Source organism: Perca fluviatilis, chromosome 19 (genome assembly GCF_010015445.1).
Source record: "Perca fluviatilis chromosome 19, GENO_Pfluv_1.0, whole genome shotgun sequence".
Taxonomy (NCBI): Eukaryota; Metazoa; Chordata; class Actinopteri; order Perciformes; family Percidae; genus Perca; species Perca fluviatilis.
The window spans coordinates 13,312,974-13,332,737 of NC_053130.1; the positions used below are offsets into that span (position 1 = coordinate 13,312,974).

Sequence of the window (19,764 nt, forward strand, 5' to 3'; positions counted from 1 at the left end):
AGGAAGAATCTGATGTGGAGGAGCAACCAGTTGCCCGTAAATTGGAAGTGACTACTTCAGGGTGGTAAGTTTTGTCATTTAGCATTTACTTGCACCACGACCACGACCGGCAGCTCGCGGTGCTCTGTACCCAGCGCACAGTCACCTTTTCTGGGGTAACTAAACCACCAACTTCCGCTGACCTGAATGAGCTCCACTACCGGCAGCTTGTGGTGCTCTGTAACCAGCACACAATCACCTATGCTGGGGTAACTGAACCACCAACTACCACTTACCTGGAGCACCACGACCGGCAGCATGAAATGTGAAAAGTGTCAGCATTCTCTGTAAAGCCTGGAACACTGCATTTACGGCCGTGGTTCATTTTCAATATCCTTGAAAAACTTCCAAACTTTCTTCTTTGTAATTCCCGTGGAAGTACACAGAGCAGCGCGCAGCTAAACTAGTGTCTGAGATCTAAGCCAAATAAGGCACAGCCACCGAGTTTATGTCCACTATTAGCTTTGTAGGTTTTCAGCGGCAGTTTCAAATTGTGAGATTTGCATAGGAAAGAGGTGTCAATGGGACTTTGAGGTTCTCTGTATGCCCATTTTACCCACCGAACTGTCGTTATTCAACTATGACAAGGTAAACTCGGTCATTCTATCACCCCTTTAAAGTATTTTAAATCCAGGATTGTTTACATCCATGCTAGCAGTCTTCTTCCCTCCCCTTACTGTCACATTGCATCTTCACGTGTTACCGACACCTGTACGTTAGTGGAAAAGTGTTAAACCATTGGTTGGACTGTGTATCACGTCACTGAAACCGGCAGTCCCAAAAGCATTCCCACTTCACACAGCAGATTCCCAGGTGTGCAGAGGTGAGAATGTCTTTAATTTTTCACATAATTGCTTCCGTCACTTTTTGTAAGCACAACCGAGCGCAACACCATAAATGCGTTTATGGAATGAATGTCTGAAAATGTGCATGGTTATCCCAGTTTGTATGATTCATTGCATCTCGCCCCTCTATATGACAGCCCACTTTTCACCCGGCCTTCCAGTGTGGTCGTTCAAAAAAAGCTATTAACACTTTTGTCTTCAGACGTGGTTGGACGACGTCGTATGAGTCATTTTGAGCATACTGACACCTTTAGTGTCATAACTCATCTATCCTACTGTTATCCTGCAATAGCAATGCAGAGTTTTTTTTTTTAGATTAAAGAATTAATAAAAAAAATAGATGTAACAGAAGTTGCAACCTCGTTTGTTGTCACACATTTATGCCCAGTTCTTGCTATAAGATTTCAGCTAAGACAGATATTATCCAGAACTATAACATATATATAATAGGTCACTCATTAAACTCCTAAAATAAATATTTAAATGTGTTGCTGAAGACAAAGTGAGCTAGATGCTGCAGCAATATGATGTACTTCATGCCTCTAATTTATTCAAAATCTAATTTCAGTGGATAATGCACGTATATTTCCAGGTTGAAAATCAAAAGCAAAGGACAATCGCAGCCCAGTGAATGGCGCCTTTGTCGAACCAGGAGTAGGAAAGGTTCATGTCTAAGTGAAAGAGAGAACTCTGGGTCATCTATTGTACATCCTTTTTTATGTCTGTCTCAAGCGAATTTATCCACAGACCAAACTGAGCAAGGAGAAAATCTGTATGATTTTGGCAGGCTAGTAGTATTTGCTATATTATTATTTTCACTTCTCAAAGTTATCTTTCCAGGAAACTGAAGTAATCTAGGTATTTTTCTGTCTAATAATTTGTCTCCCTTTACACATCTAACGTCATTGAAAGCCTTTCATAATATACTACGTGGTTGGTAGTGCATAATCTTCTCCATCATTTCCTTGCTGGAATGCCTAATAATCAAAACTGATTGGTAAAGCATTCTTGTGCACAACAGCAGAAGCAGCAGTTGCAGTGTTGTCATCTGGTTTGATGGACAGATGGTATTATCACTATTTCATTAAGAAAGCTTTCAAGATGGTTGCCAACAGATACGTGCATACACAATTCCCTTCTTCACAGAATTTTCATCAACTCCTCCAGATTTTTGTAACACGTCCTCTTTCCTCCTGGCGTCCCCAGAGAATCATCGTCCCTTGTGTATGACTGCAGAAGGATGTTCAGTATTTCCCCTGACTCCTCAACATCTCCCTCCCCAAGGGACAACACTTTAGTAAGAGAAAAAGACAAGCATTGAATCCTGGATGAGAGGTAGTCAGCCAGCTATGCCAGCTGCTCCCTGGAAAACACTGGCTTTTATCCTCATTTGACATTGCTGCAGTTAATGCAGTTCTTGTTCCAAATTTGCCAGCCAGTAGATGTCTGCCATCTCATGCTTTATGCAACCACAGCACAATTTAGAGTATCATACAATTCCCGAAGGATATAGTCTTATGCGCTAATGCAAATTAAAGCTCTATGTGATGACTTTTTCATTGTAAAATATTAACTTTTCATTTTTACCCTCATAGTAGTTCACTCAGAAACAGGATGTCACAAACCTTTTAGCTTGGCACCAGACCCCTTCAGAATGTATGGTATAATGGCACAAAATTGTAGTTTTGAAAAGGAAGTGCTGTTTTCTGTTTCTGCCAAAACATTTTTTTAAATAAGTGGTAAAACAATAATGATGCAGTTTTGCATGTGTTTTTCAATCCTCTGTGATCTGCAAGCACCAGGCTACAAAAGAAAACAGACAATTTCTGTCCAGGATGGTGCTATTGTGCCAAGAACTTTAACACTTATATTTCTACTGATAGCTCTATAATAATCACATCTATCTGACACGTAAAGTTAATTAACTTACATGTATTCACATTAAAGCCGCAGTAATCAGCGACTAGCCAGTGAACATAGTGGAGTATCAAGCAGCGAAAGAGACAATTATTTCCTTCAGAGTGAATATCAGAAACAGGTGGTCAGAAACACAACTCCAAATAAATGCTAATGTAGCTCTGCTGAATACGTAAATAGCCCAACGTATTCTCGTCAATGGGTTCTAATGATATCGTACAAAAATGTCCGGGACACGTACGGGTGAAAGTCTTGTGTTTTGGGGACCCATCCACCAACCTAACCTCCTCCCTGCGTAGATTTTTGCGCTGTTATACTAAGTTCTCTGGGGCCTCATTTATAAAACTGTGCAGCAAATTTGTGTTAGAAGTGGCGTACGGACGAAACATAGGATGTGAGTACGCACAGAAATATTCGGATTTATAAAACCGTGCGCACACACGTCCTACACCGCATTCCCTTTATAAATCACAGTTGACTCTAAATGTGGCGCAGCTTTGGCGTCTTCATGTCACGCCCATAATTGCCCTTAAATAGTCAGTGAAATGCCCCAAATTAATATTCACCCATACCGACATCATGCGCACAGAGGGAAAAAAAACCAAGGACTTTCACTCAATGTGAAGTTGTAGTTCTTCTTAGAGGGGTGGAAAAGAGGAAAATATGTTTGGAGGGCACAGTGTGGGCATTACTAATGCCAAAAAAGCTGTGGATTGACATGTTGCAAACGCAGTTAATGCCACAGCCTCAGAGGTCGGACCGTGGCCCAAATTAAAAAGAAATGGTCCGATATTAAAGTTGATGCAAAAAACGCCTAGCGCTACCCCGAGAAAGTGTTTATTCAACAGGGACGCCGGAGTTGACCCCTCTTGAAGTGGGACAGGTGTCGGCACGACACCGGCATGGCGTGGTTTCTCTGAGTGCTCCTCTGTAACGCTGTGCCCAAAACAGCACAGAGATCCAACAGGAGAGCTCGAGGCAGTCGGAATCGTCTCTGAGGCCACTCTTCCTCGTTTGCAAGCAAGTCTTCTTGCTGTAGGTCTCCATTTGTCACATCTCCCAACAGTGCAAAGCCAGCCATTGTGCGTCATCATTATGCATGAAATGCCTTTTTCTACCCATCAATTTAATTGTATCTGGTGTCGGAATTAATCGAAATGGCAAATAGTTCTGCACAAGGAGCATGTAATTAGTAAAACTTTCTATTGTACCTTTCACAATGGTTAAAACATGCTTTAGACCTACAATAAAAACAAACATTTAAAACAAAAATAAAAAGAAAGCCATAAAAATAAACACTGTATAAAACATATAATACTGTAGGCTATATTATGACCATATTAAAACGATGTGCTCCGCCAGACGGAGGCATCGAAAACGGCATCAGTGTAAACATTATTTGTCCTGTTTATCATGAGTAGTAGTAGTAGTGTTTTTAGTAGTAGTAGTAATGGGTTTTTTTTGGTAGGCAGCGGTAACAATGGGGAAAGTAAAAGGTGATGTGTGGAAAAGATCTACTTTTAATTTGCTTGTACTTTTATTTGCTGAGTAACAAATGTAAGTGTGCTTTTTCTGATATAGTGTCTCTTACACACACACACACACACACACACAGTTTTCTCAGTGTTTGTATTAATCTCATCACTATTACATATCAGTTTCTGGTTCATGTTGGAATAGCACTGCTGGGGCTGGACCTTCTTCACTCTTCTATCTCTACCTTTAGCTGACTCTGTTTTCTAGACACTGATTTCTGCCTATTTTAAATCCACTATCATCTGGTGTTCCTGGCTGGGATAGTGGGATAGTGTTCCTAGGGCAAGGCCTCTCTCACTCTCACTCTCATCTCCTTGGTGGGCGGGCAGTGGGCGCGATGACTAAGCCAAGGTTGGCCATGTGCTAGAACATAATCCACTGAAAGCCAATATCCCTCCTGCCCACCTACCGTGATTTCATCACTGAAAAAGCATGCAATCATAAATTAATAGATAAAGGAAGAAGAAAGCTGCATTATTTTCAGATGTATTGTGCAACAGTTTTTTCAAAAAAAGTTAATGTAATTACTAATGGTTGCTAAAGTTTATACCCACTTAAAAAGCATGCTATCACCCATTGGTCAGCCATGCACAAATACATATACTTATAATTCAATAAAACAATTATATATATTATTGAGCACATATTCGTGGTCAGCAATCAGCAGACACTTGTACTTGGATTTGTACTTAGGAGTTTTTAATAATCATGCTTTTATTTTTGGTGGTTAAACAGTGCAGTCTGGCCATGGAAATACTGTAGTGTTAGTGTAAATGAATTCACCCGTATAGTTAATCTTTCATCCAGGCAAGCCTGTTAGCAGTGTCCAACTGTCTGCCATTACCCTTGAGGAGGAGTCTTATCATTGGGCACCAGAGAGCATGTTTACTTAGACCAAACAGAGAGACAAGGAGGAAGAGGACAAGGATGAGAGGAAAACAAGGAGGGATGCTGGGTATGGAAACAGATGAACTGGGAATAGAAAAGAAAGGGAGGATGCTGTCTATTTTTAGATCCAGAAAACATGAGGGGGAGGGGGGATAGGGGCTTCACTCCTCTTCTCCTCCTCCTCTCTCCATCCCCTCATTTCCCACATTCCTCCTTGGCACGTGCAACAGACACTCAGGAAGAGTATGTGTGTCCTGAATACCAATAAGAGAGAAGCAGCTGCATACTGGCAGGCTGACATTCTTCTGCCTTCTCCTGTCTGCAGAACAGAGACGAGACGAGACGAGGACCGGGTATCTGACGGGACACGCACACGTGCACACATCAGAGGACACAACAGTCAGGATAGATAATAAATTGATAAGGGCAGACTGTTTGACGCAACTATGGAGCAATGAAGATGATGGACGACTGGCGTTGTTGAACCTTTAAAAAACACTGTTACTTGTGGAGTGATTCAAACTGTTATCAAAACCAATGATATGGAGATTCTTCAGATACATAGATGGACTCACTAAATTAAAAAGAGGTCAAATTAGAACTTTGTCAGTGCTACGGTTGGATGGTACAGTTTAAATGATGGGGATGTTGCAAATGAAGCCACTGGAAAAAAATGAATTGGCTTAATTCATACATTCATGCAGGACAGCGTCATTAATGGCAAATTTTGTCAAAATCTGGTTATTCAAATAATGTGCATCGATCCTCACCCTGACGTATCCTCTCTCACTTGCTCTAATACCAGCTCTTCCATTTACACAGGGCTCTGCTGACACGCAAGGGAAGCTAATATCAACAAATCAAATCAGTCTGTTGCAAGGAATAGAGAGACCCTTCCCACCATATCCTAATGCATTCTTAGACCTGACCTTGTCTTTTTTCACTCTGCTCAAGCTTAGATAACATATTTTATCTTTTGTCCAGCACAGGCAGCAAGAAACAGGAGGCAATGCTGCCAATATACATGTCCACGAGATCGGTGTTGGGGCTTTATTAGGAGATGAGAAACACTGTTAACAATGTCCAGTCAGGGAGTAAAAATACGACTAGAAAAGGTATGTTAGTATTAGCTGCAAAATGTCCATAAAGAGCAACTTAACACCAACTGAAAATCCTATTTCTTCAGACCTTCTGGTTTTAATGAATGTTGTTATAAATGAAAGGTGTTGGTAAAAGATGCATAAGCTCAACCAATGCACTGCAAGCAGTGGTGGAAGAAGTACCCAGATATTTTACTTCAGTAAAAGTAGTAATACTACAGTGTAAAAATACTGTAAAAGTCCTGCATTCAAAATCATACTCAAGTAAAAGTAAAACATATTCGCATCAAAATATACTTAAAGTACCCAAAGTAAAAGTACTCATTATGCAGAATGGCCCATTTAAGAATGATTATATGTATATATTATATCACTGACTTATAATTAGTGATGCATTCATGTGTACATCACTTTAATGTTGCAGCTGGTAAAGATGGGGCTAATTGTATTAGCTTTATACACTGCAGGATATCTTTCTTTTTATACATATAATTACATTTTATTCAACAATCTGAACAAATGTTACAGTATTACAGATTCATGTTTTTCTTTTTAGACAGTAATATCCCCCATTATCCCCCCCTGCACAAAAAAGGGGGGAAAAGGCAACTGGTAGTACACAAAATCAACATGGCAACCTAACCTTAAGCATTTCTTGCACTCCACAAAGTCACAGTCCAAGATCCATCTACCCACACTGTTACAACTCCACACATATCTACCCACCTATAAACAAATTTACGGCAGGGTATCATAACCTGTAATAATAGATCATAGTTTATTACTTTAAATTAAATGTTGTATTAATAGTCATAATTTGCTAAGTAATGAATAACTACTAAAGTTATCAAATACATGTAGTGGAGTAAAAAGTACATTTGCCTCTAACATGTATAAAGTACCAGAAAAATTGAAAATGGAAAATGGCAATAAAATTGTACCTGAGTACTGTACTTCTTAGTTACTTTCCACCACTGACTGCAGGTTGTCATGGACTGAGCAGCACTCTTTAAAGTGTGTTTGCACAGAAACACACACATACACACACTCATGTTCTGTCACTTTGCTAGCTAAGGGTGTGCTGGACACATTGTTGAAGTGTTTGAGATAATAGCATTTGACAGACTGCTGGTGTGGTTGTCATGGGGATTCCAACAGAGCAGCCACCAGCCACCACAGCAGAAACAAAACGGACAGCAGGAGAAAGCAAAAGCATTCCAGACAGGAATCTCTCAGTTAGCTGATGAGACACTATGACTAGTGTCTGAGAACCTAGATGAATAAAGTAATGGTCTAATTAAAGTAGTAGGACAGTGGTTTTAGACATTGGCTACATCATGCCTAAAAAGAGCATGTATTGCATTATATTGAAAGTAAACTTTAACAAGACGAGGGCTTTGTCCAAAAGCACTCCCTTTAGTGCACCACATTTACTGTCCAAATTCTGAGTGGGTAAATTTCTCCACTTGTGCCCTGAAAAATACCACAATAGAACGAAAAAAAGTAGCAGAATGTACACTACTTTCTGCTAAAAATAGAATATAGAATATACAGTTGTGCAGCTGTCAGTGATGACACAAAATTATGGTGATGAGTAATTTATTGCCCACTATTGAGCAAAAAAAAAAAATTGAGTGTCCATTATATATGCTGTCATGAATAAGTGAACAAGGGGGTAATTTCCAGTCTTGTGACCAAGTCATCTTTGCTCAAGTCCCAAGTACTGTAAGTCCCAAGTCATTTGGTCCAATACTCAAGCAAGTCTTGAGTTATTATTTGTTTGGGCAAGTCAAGTCACAGGTTATGTCAAGTCAAGTTGAGTCCTTAGTTAAGACAAGTCAAGTCATCAAATCAAGTCACTTTTTTACACCCAAGATAAAGCACTTTTAGCTGTAGTATACGGTCTTTATAAAGAGAAAAGACAAGGTATTAGTAGCCCATCTAATAAAACGATTGGCTAGTTTGTATAACTAGTACAAAAAGTATGACAATTAATTTAATCTGTTCTGACTAATGAGGCTTCATCAGGGGTCTTTTATGTTATGTGCCGTCATCCAATCATGACAATCACATACCATGGGAGCTTTTCGAGTCCTCCAATCGTGATTTACAGTTTGCACTGCTGCCGCTGCATAGCATACTTGACAACATTAAATTATATTATTTTATATTTAACAGCTAACATTCAAACTTATGAATACACGCAAGTCATCCGAGTCATCATGCCTTAAGTCAAGTCAAGTCTTGAGTCATTGACTTACAAGTCCAAGTCGAGTTTCAAGTTATTTATTTTTTGTCAAGTCACAAGTTATCAAAACGGTGACTTGAGTCGACTCGAGTCCAAGTCTCAAGTCGACGTCTCTCATTTCGGACACAGCCTACAGTCTACAGCCATGCTACCTGCTCTGTGAGGCTGCTCGGCACAGTGATGCTTTGAGCCAAATGCTACTTAGACATCTAGCAGGTATAATGTTTACCATCTTTAGTAAGTTACAATTGCTAATTAGCATTAAACACAAAGTACAGTAGCCTACAGGTGAGGCTGATGGGGATGTCATTAGTATTGCAGATATTTGGTCATAAACCAAAGTATTGAGCAAATTCATATTTTGATGATGCTAGAAGAAAAGTCACCAAGATCACCTAATTACATTACTTCCTCTGGGGACCATGAATTTCTGTACAAAATGTCAGTCCCTCCAGGATTTCGTGATGTCGCGATCGCAACAATTCACGAAAATTCAACCAATCACCGTGAATTCGGTGTGACTCGCAATTTTGACCAATCACTGCAACTTTTCCGCAAATTTGACCAATAACCGTAGTTTCCCGCAACTTCAGCCAATCACAGCAGTGCCAGACTTTGCGTCAGTATGTGACTCTGAGAGCCACTGACCAAGCGGGAGTGAGAACGGGTTGATGTAACGCACGTACATCGCCAAATTAGTTTCCTTGTTTCTGATATGAAGACGAGACATGTGTGACTCAAACATCTCACATTTACCAACAAAACATAAAGGGAAATACCGTACAAAACATTTCAGACTGTCCTACCAACCTGTATACATTTTAACTTCAATGTACGCTGTAACGTTTTTTTCACTCTAAAGTCGCTGAAAGCTGCTGCTGTTTCAATCCGGTCGGCTCTCTGCAGCGGGCGGGGCTGCTGCTCAGTTCCCCCCGCGACTGACGCGCGCACACACACACACACACACGGCAGATGCAGGAAAAAACGGAGATGAGACGTACACGATGTACTCTCTTGCAACTTCATTGCAACAAACATACAAAATACATATCAACTTTATCGCAATTTTTTACAAAAGCTCCCGCAAAATCTGGCATTTTGGGCTGCAACAATCTCAAAAAAAGTCCACGAAATCCTGGAGGGACTGAAATGTCATGGCAATCCATCCAGTAGTTATTGAAATATTTCAGTCTGGATAAACAAACAGACTGACATTGCCATCCATGGAGCCACAAGTCTAGCACGGCTAAAAAGAGCTCTTATCATAACCACATATATTTTCAAGAATATTGTATATTATTTATTTACATTGGCAACAGGCAATTGGCTTTATAATATATGCTGCTTTGCATTTGCATAAGATTAAATAACCAGCAAGCTAAACTAATTAAACACCACATTTTCTATCACACATTATTTCATATCCCCCTGTATTTAATTTCAGTTTCATTTTCTATCAAACAATATTTCATACCTCCCTGTATTTAATTTCAGTTTCATTTTCTATCAAACATTATTTCATCCCTGTATCACCTCCCTGTAATATAACACAAACTCTTAACTTTGTCTGATTTAAACTACATTACTGGGGTAGTGTGCTGAAGCATTTGATAGAAGGACACTTAAATACAGTATATAGCCAAGCTACAGTATTTAAGAAACTCACAGGCCAGCTGCATACGGCTGTTTACGGCTGAAATCATTATTTTGCTGTATTTTTGCAGTGAAAGGAACAGACGAGAAAAAAGCAGCAGTCGCATGAGTCAAGATGGCGCCCGAGGTTTATAGACTAGGCTGTACTATGGATGGCTGTGCTTGCTAAGCTGAACTAATGGTGTGAAGCTGTGAGGCTCAGTAGGCTGCAGGTGGAAGCTGCTCACCACACTGCAAGCTGTGAGAGTTTGTCACAATGAGTTGAGAAGTGCACGGTTTCAGACAAAGGTGTGTCTCTGTCTGTTTGGCAAATGAAAATGTATGTCTCAAACGTATGAAAATGTACCCTTTGGAACAATTGTTGTTTGACTTTTATTATTTCGCTAATATTGGATTAGTGCGATGGCACTCAGTCATGGCAGGCTAATCACTGAGACATGATGGCTTTTTGGAGAATGTTGAATTGTTGAAAGAGGCACCGAGCTGCAGGGGGACAATCAGGCCACTGCTCTCAGTTACAGTTACAGTCAATTTGGATGGAAAATGCCACATCCAATGGTTGTTTGTTTAGAGAAAGTTCCCAATAATGCTTTGAGTCACGAGTGAATCATTTCACACAGGAGGAGAGATGACTGTGCTCAGGCAGGCTGTAAATTCATTCCTCTCTTTTTCTCCGTACGAGATAAAAGCTGACTGGAGTGGCATGGGCTCTGACTAAGGCTCTGATGACTTCAAAGAGAGGCGAGGGATGTGAAACGAGGGGACAGAGAGACAGAAGTGGATGGATGCTTCACTGGTAAAGAACCACACACTGGAGAGGGAAGGGGGGGGGGGGTAGAAAGAGAGTGAGAGTGCACATGTGTATCGAGAGAGACAAAGAGACAAAGTTAGTGTGATATTGTGGGTATATGAAAAACATCAAAGACCTGAAACTAAACAAAAGAGCATGAAAGTGGGTGGGAGAGAGTGAGGGAAATAAAAGAGATAGAAATGGAAAGGGCAAAGTGTGAACAGAGCGAGAGACAGACCGTGAGGGAAACTGGGATGAAAAAGTCTTGGGAGAAATGTTTTCACAAGTCTAGACAGAGAGAGAGAGAGAGAGAGAGGGGGGGGGTTGTTTGAAAGTAAAAGGATGTTTGGCAGAAAGACTACATTCTTGCTCCAAGCTGTCAAAATACACTGCAGAGAAGATAACAAGATTTCTTATTTCTATTTACTTTTAGAGGCTCTTGACGTGCAAATGATTTTAGCTTTGGCAATGATTTAAGATGAAATATACAGTAGTTGTGCTGGAGAATGGCATTTCTCCAATATTTAATTTTGCTTTGGCATGATGCTTTAGTAAATTTAGTAATTATAGATTTGAGAAGCAATGACATTTTCAAGAAAAAGTCATTTTTTGTAATTAGGATACATTATGTGATAAGTTTTGTGGTTCATGTTTCACATAATGGATTTGACTTTATTTCACAACCAAAATTCTATTTACTAAATGTCGAACACATTATGACATTGAGACAAACAGGTAAGCGGGAATTTATACATCGTAGACGGAGTGTGGGAAGGAACAAACCATCACCAGAAACAACAGGGGAGTGCATTAGAAGTAGAGACTGCATGGATACAGTTGAGATTCAGATGGTGTATGTTGAGATGGATGATCAGGAGAGGAGGGACGGAGCTATAAACAAGGAGAGAACAAGGACTCATAGATGTATGCACAGACACATACCCAGTGTGTGGTGAATAGAGAGAAATACTAAGTCACTGTCTGTTTCCTCTACAGGTTACGCCTCTCATTTTCTCTTTAGTCCTAATGGAGCATCTCTGTCCTCATTAAGACCATCACACTAGAGATGGATTCATTCACAACTCTGGTTCTCCTATAATCTTTTGCTAAATGTTGAGCTGGAATTAAATGACCAGACAGAGACGAGGCCTGAGTCAGCCTCTATCTTAATGCCCAGGCTCCCTTAGACCCTTATATAACCCCAACAGACAGGACTAAAGGCTCCTGCTGTGCCAGACATATACAGAGGGGAGAGCTTAGAGCAAGATATGCCAAAGTATCTTTTCACTATCTTCACAAAGCAGCCCAAACCATCACCCAGTGAAGTCCACTATTAAATCTTTAAACTGTCATCTCACTGACTAGTCCTGCGGTACAAGGTGAACTATGTTAAGATTGTTGATTTGATGTAACACACTTTGTCTGCTACAATTCTGTTCATATGCAGCTATGATTTATGCTCACTGGCAGCATTTAGTGCCAATGCAGGAAGTACTGTGCCATCTTGAGTTCAATGGCCAAATAAAGTGTATGACTTTGAGATTGGACATCCAGGTTTGGATCCTGTCTTACACTAGAGGTAAATGTTGACATGCACTTTGACATATTTAATTAACCACAATCATTTACTTACCTCACCCTAAAATGAACCACACTTTAAGGGAATAGTCCTACCTGTTTAGAAATATGCTTATTCGCTCTCTTGCCGAGAGTCAGGTGAGAAGATTAATACCACTCCAGTTAGCAGCTAGTTTTTTATGTTTTGTCTGCTAAAACATAATCAAGGTAGCATTACATTTCCCCAAAAGTATTTTAATATTGCTTTTTAAGTTGCATACTGTATGAAAATGATTCTCAACGAGTGTCAATTTAATGGTTTTGGCTTCTAGATACTAAGATATTATATATTATATAAGATATTATACAGTAGACCCAACCAAAGCATGCTAAATGTCAATAGCCACTAATATTGACTATTTGCTGAGCTATCAAAGAAAAAGTACTTATGATTATTCAGATGTGGTGAGTGATACGAGTAACAGTTCGAACTTTGCCACCTACTACCTTTCTGTTTATTTTGTCATTTCATATTATCTCTTTGAAGACCAAAAGTAGAACTGAAGAGAATAAACTACTCACATTGTACTGTACACATTCTCAAATTGGATTTATCAAGAAAGTCCACGGTGTTTGTTAAACGTTTCGGTTATAGATTGCATTATGACAAGACCCAGCATGGTCTGTTGGATTATTTTAGCCTCCTTAGTATAATGACATACCTGAACTACACTTGTATCAACTGCAGCATGTGTCACTAATGCCAGCCCTTCTAATTGGCGTTTATGTATTGACGTCAGCAATTACAGGCAAAATGGATTAGTTTGAAACACACAAAGCCACAAATGCCAATTTTCCATCTGACTGTGTCTGCCAAACACCCACACTTTCCCTCAACAGTGTATGCAAAAAGAAGAACATGCATGTTTTCACACACAGGAAGAGAAATCGCCTGGCTGGCAAGCTTTCTTTCTGATCTGGCAATTATAGATCATCCCATCTCACCCCCCTCCTCTCTCCCTCTTTCTCTCGGGCTCCCTGATCTTCTGATTGCAGATTGAGGGAGACAAGCAGTACAAGAACCCTTCAATCTGGCTCTTAACAGAGAAAAAGCTGGAAATGTATTCAGTTCCCTCCGCTTTATGAGTCATGAACAATATATAACAGGACACGTTGATATAGGTTTAACAGATGCAGGCCTTAGGCCTAGATTGAAAAAAAATGCTTTCCAATAAGGAGATATCTGCTGAATTTGTAGTAATAAACCTAGACTCTGTGTATTAATAATGACTGCAGTTCTGCATCATCTAACAATACTATATGACTGCTGTGTTGCAGTGATATAGAGGGAAGAGAGGGAAAGTCTTGTTCCTGCAAAATGATCTCTTGTACACAACCACTTAATCAATTGACAAATCAATATAATACACTAATACCTTTGCCCTGTTTGTTATTTCTGTTTGTTCATCACTTCATTACTGAGTCACACCAAGAGGATATAGTTCAAATCTCACAGTGCAGCATCAACACCCTTTTCAAAAGTGTGAAGGGCGGGATTGAAAGCACTGAGATAATTGTGAGAAGGAAAGCTTGTAAAGAAATGTTTTGACTTTTTGACTTGACCATTGACCATAATTATTCTCTCTGGCCTAATTATTCCAGCATGCAAGAGTTATTTATTGCTGAGAGCAGTCTAAGAAATGAAAAATGCACAGGCAGATTATTTGGTAGTTTGCCACATAGCAAACTAAAGCTACAACCATGACAGGTATTGTAGTATTTGGTCTAATGAGATTGGATAATGATGATTTGAAGCATATTCATGATGGACTAGCTCATTTTTTTACTATTTTTTAAGGGAACAAAACCATGTCTGTATTCCATGTTAAATAGCTACATGAACATGACAATAATTATATTTCATGTTAGCTTGTATATATAGTCCGTTATCTGACATTGTTTGGCCATAATACCTACTGTTAGTTTGTTACTGTAAAGTGTGTGCAAGAACAATAAGAACCTCGTACACTCGTTCTGCATCATTGTGATCTGCAGAAAAGACCAAGTTTCACCAGGGACCAATTACTTCACAGATGCACAGTATCAACATTTATGTAAGCACCATAATTTCAAACACTATTCTCCAATAAGGACTGAAGACAACAATAATGTGATACAATGTTGCATTTGTTCAATGGGAAAAAAAACCCCACATACTATACATATAGGCTTAATGGCTTTACACAGAGACAGAAGCCAAAGTGGCTGCTGGAAGAACAATCAATTACTGGATGCCCATCAGCAACTCAGATGTAAATAACGTGGGCTGGTGCCTCAGCTGTCAGATACTACACCACAGAGGAAGATCAGACTCCAGTAGATACAATATACTGCAAACAAATGTAATCCTAATTTATTTTCTCTTGTATGAAGTCCTAACAATTATATTTTTCTAGAAACAACCAAAATAAAGAGGAAGTTTGTAGCTTGTGGATCGTGAAATTATTAGATATAAAGCAGAATAACTGGCGGAGATGAATGTTTGAAAAGCTCCATTAATTGTATGGGGTGGGAAAAGCAACAGAACATTTTCAATCAGGAATTATCTCACATTTTCTTATGTGCAACCGAAAACATGCAGATGCAGAAAAGCCAAAATGCTGTGCCGTTTCTTAAGGAAAATGTGTCTGTGAAGATGTGAGAGGTTGTTAAGGTGGGTGTTAACTGTCTTCAGCCTTTGTGCTCATCTTAAGATTCTTTTTAAATGACTGAATAAAGTTGTAGGAAACAGGTGAGTACCGTCGATTTTTACGTTGTTAAGTGAATGTAGGGAAAACATCAATATTTAACTATATCTATCCATACTGTGTGTATATAAAAAATCTAATAATTTCAATATATACTGTGTGTTTTCTTTCCTCTTTCTTACCAATCACTTAATTACAATAGGCACACATACAGACACAAACACACAAAGCGCTGGTTGGTGAGACGATGTTCCCTCCTCGTGCTGAGTGGCTATGAACTTCGCCAGAGCATTTTTAGGCTTGCATAAAAAATTCAGGACTCTCTCAGCAACATTCGCCCTACATACTGTACAGCATACACGCCTGCATCATAGCATTATTCATGGTGCACACATGTGAGCAGGCATGAAAAAAAACACATACTGTACACTCTGGTACACTTGATTATTTACCTTAAGTATGTTTAACAAGAAACCAGCAAGACAACACAAAGGCTTTTATATGGTAAGTAATGATCTAGACCCTCAGATGTGCAGTGCGTGTGTGTGTGTCGTGTGTGTGTGTGTGTGTGTGTGTGTGTGTGCGTGTGTGCGTGCGTGCGTGCGTGCGTGCGTGCATGCGTGCGTAATGTAACTGTTTAAATGCTGTGTGGGTACTTGTGTATTTACATGTTCAATACATCTACATTCGTTCAAGCAAGGTGCTTGCGTGCATGTGTCCTTGAGGGAAACCGACATCTCTGCACACATCTTCACAGCAAACAGGTCAACACCTCAGCTCATCCATCCATTTTCATTAAGACGTTAATGACAGGAGTGCCAGAGAGAAAGAAAGATTGAGAGAGTTAAAGGATGTAGTTATGCTCCCAGAGGAAAGACTATCCAATCACTATCTGTTGTCCTACTGTACACTACTAGCAACGAATAGATGTGCTTAATAGCAACATTTTGTATAGCACTGTGTATGTATGATATTCCTGCAGGTCTGAGCAGCAAAAAAAAAACATAAAAGCATGTTTCTGACTAGAGAATTCAGCTTATCTTAGCGAGGCCCAATCAATGTGGGTTGCAACACCTCTGCCAAGTCATCTCCATTTGAAAAGCATTTGGAGCACCTGTTCATCCTGACGGTATCCACACGTCTCCAGACAGCGCTCTTCCAATTGCAGTTTTGAACTAAACCCACTCCAGAAACATGATTCCATCCTCGCTGCCTTCACCATGTTCTTTCATTCTGCAGTGTATCTAGGTCAACCAGTGCAAAGAGCCAAGCTGCGGCCATGTGTGCTCAAGTGTTGAGAAATGAAGAATTGGATGATGCAGGAAAGCTTCATGACTAAAATATCAATCTGACCAAACATTTGGGAACAAACCGCTTCTTAATTCTAAAATCCTTCTTGCCTCTTAATTTTGAAGAAAAACAAACAAAACATTTAAGTCTGTTTTCTGAAGGTAAAAGCTGCAGAGTAAACACACAGGCTACGGATGTGTTTCTTATCTGCATACTTGGTTCTACAGATCCTTCATGGCATGATCGAAAAAGCAGGACTTTCAGATCAATAGCATGAAAAGGAAGAGACATCACATGTAATTGAATAGCTTGAAAGAGCTCGAGTCAATATTTAATACACATAATGCAACAATTTTGAATACCTTAGCATATTCTTAAACTGTTTCATATTCAAATTTAATTTAATAGGAGACATGATTTCCTCCACTGTCGCCACAAATTAAAATGACAATGAATGACAAAACCACATTCATATATCCCCATTATCCTCAGTATTTGGCCTACTTTATGAACAATCTAGTTTATGTCATCCTGCTTGGGAAGATCCTGAAAATTGTGACTTAGAAAATAAAAAGCAACCTTTCTGCTACATAGCGGCATTTCCAGCAAATCTTTTCCCACACTGGCAGTAATATTGCCTAAAACGCTGTGAGTGCTATAAAAGACCGTCAATCTATGATATCATGTTAAGCGTAGCCTCTTCCTGTTGTGCAGATGCTACTGCAGATGGATCGGGAGCATTCGCTGAAGGGTGAAGAGAGTGAAGTGAAGAAATTCACTCAACGCTTGTGTCATCCACAAGTAAGATGAGAAAATGATCACTTCATTGGTGCATCTGAGAGTGAAGGCAGGCAATGTCCACGTACATACTACAGCTGTTGTTGCTATGGTGTGATACTGTAGATGGTTTATTACATTTGCATGACACCATAAGCTAGAATCCAGCCACACTTTATTATGGAATAATGATACCTGGGATAAGTGAATTAGGCATTGGATTTTACGTTCAAGAAACGTAACACATACAGCATGGTTAAGTACTAAAACAGATCAGAAAAACTCCTACAAGACAATGACAGAACCACTGGGAACAGAAGCCTCTCCTGATAGTAGCAAAATCAATTTTTAGAATGGTTAACTTTAGGTTAATCTTAAATTTAGGTGTTTTTGTTAAGGCAGAAGAAAAGATTACAACCAAATGAGCGCACATGAGGAGCAGTGCACACACCCTTGTATATTATATATATATATATATATATATATATACTGCATGTGTTAAAGTTTCTCAAATAAACTATAATTGGACTTTAAGCCTCAAAGTAAACACGTGTTATCTTCCCTGCAGATTATTATTGTATTAATCATTTTGATGTTGGAAGCAGTACTGCATTAGGGTGTCTCAGCAGTGGGCCAGTTCGCTCCCCTCCCTTTTTCCAATTCTCTAATGTAGTAACAGAATTAACAATGAAGAAATACACCACTAATAGTGTAATGAACAATGGTTAAAAAGCCTGTGGCTTCCTTTTGGTTCCATTAATGTCAGTCAGTTAAAAATCCATCCTCCAACATGTTAGCAATAAAAGCTGATGGTTTAACTGTGTGTGTGTGTGTGTGTGTGTGTGTGTGTGTGTGTGTGTGTGTGTGTGTGTGTGTGTGTGTGTGTGTGTGTGTGTGTGTGTGTGTGTGTGTGTGTGTGTGTGTGTGTGTTGTGAGAGAAAAATTGTATTCATTCATTCATCAGCATTTCAACCCTAAATCAACCATGGCAAAAGAACACTGTCTAGCCATTAGTAATAGCAATTTCCAGCGAACAGCTCATCATCAAGTAAATTGACGCAAGGCAGACATGCGCACACACACACACACACACACACACGTGCAGAATAAAAATAGCAGCTGTCTTACCTTTCTGTACACTATCATGTTGGGGGACTCATCCGCTACCCCGTTGGTCCCCTGCCCACCACTGTTGGTCTGTGCCATGATCCAGTGAGTAAATCTGCCACAGGAAATGTCAGGTGCTCCTGTTGTGGACAGAATGGATATATTGGTCCATCAGAAGAACAATAAAGCTTGAACATGACTTGCCCTTGCCTAGAAGAGAACAATTTACATAACTTGTGTTCACAAGGTCTTCAGAAGGACACTTTTTTTTTAAAAGGCGGCTGATTTTACACAAGGTACTGATACAATGTGAATTCCCAGTGAATGGGGTAAAAGTTCAACTTGAAAAGCATTAATTAGTGCCATGTAGGACTACTACTTTTTTCCTAGATGGATTCATTTTGCACAAAACCCATTGCTAATATTTTATTGTTTGTTGACAGGATTCAGCAGCAATCCTCACGTCCTACATGCATCATGCACCATACTTTGCATCCTAAGATTGCCATGGTAAGATAAGGTGAGGTGAAGACCCGGACCCTGACAATGGTAAATGCAGTTTAAAACACACACATGCATACGTACACGTACACGCACACACACACACACACACACACACACACACACCGTCCCTGGAGGAGGTACAATGCAGCTTGGATACATCCATTCGGGTAGAGCAGCCATGGTCAAAACGTGCAAGACTGCAAATGTAACATATATCGAATGCACGTTACAGCTTCATCATTCTTTCTTCCCCATACGACACCCACACAACATCCTTGGGAGGTTTAGTCTGCAACACTACATAGCCTATAGCATGCAAACAGCGAAGTCATGAAACCTGCTCTTAACGTGAGGCCGTCATATCTACTATACTACTGTGTTTTCTTCCCACAAGCCACTGCCCGTTTCAGCACCTTGGACAGCTACCGCAAACGCCCGCGCCCGTTATCGTGCTCTCTTATTAATGACGAATAGCGCGTAAATACACAGACAACACAGCGACATCGGTCACCGGAGGAGAAGGGGTGGCTGGCTTACCTGAAAAGAAAAACCGCGCAACCCGCTATAGGAGTCCTGAATCCTTGCAGAGGTGGAAGCCTGGTCCTTCGTGTTCAGTATGTCAACTGGCAGACATAGGAATGCGAGGTTTGTTCATTGGCAACGTGAAGAGGCAGACATTCGGTGGACACTTGGCGTGGTAAAGCTCTCTATCTCTGTCTTTCCTCTTCTCCAAACGATGCTCAGAAGCACGGGCGCGCCATCTCGG

At 40.0% G+C, this 19,764-nt stretch overlaps 1 protein-coding gene across 2 annotated transcripts in view; it reads right to left on the reverse strand.

The window, feature by feature from the left end:
- The window catches only part of rgs7a (regulator of G protein signaling 7a), a 60,708-nt gene extending 40,944 nt beyond the window's left edge, over positions 1-19,764 (reverse strand). For both annotated transcript variants that reach the window (XM_039783353.1, XM_039783351.1), the window contains exons 1-2: positions 19,536-19,764; positions 18,516-18,634 (exon numbers count right to left, since the gene is read on the reverse strand). In XM_039783353.1, coding sequence (XP_039639287.1) covers positions 18,516-18,593 — 78 coding nt within the window. In that variant the 5' untranslated portion in view covers positions 18,594-18,634; positions 19,536-19,764. The remainder of the gene's footprint in view (positions 1-18,515; positions 18,635-19,535) is intronic.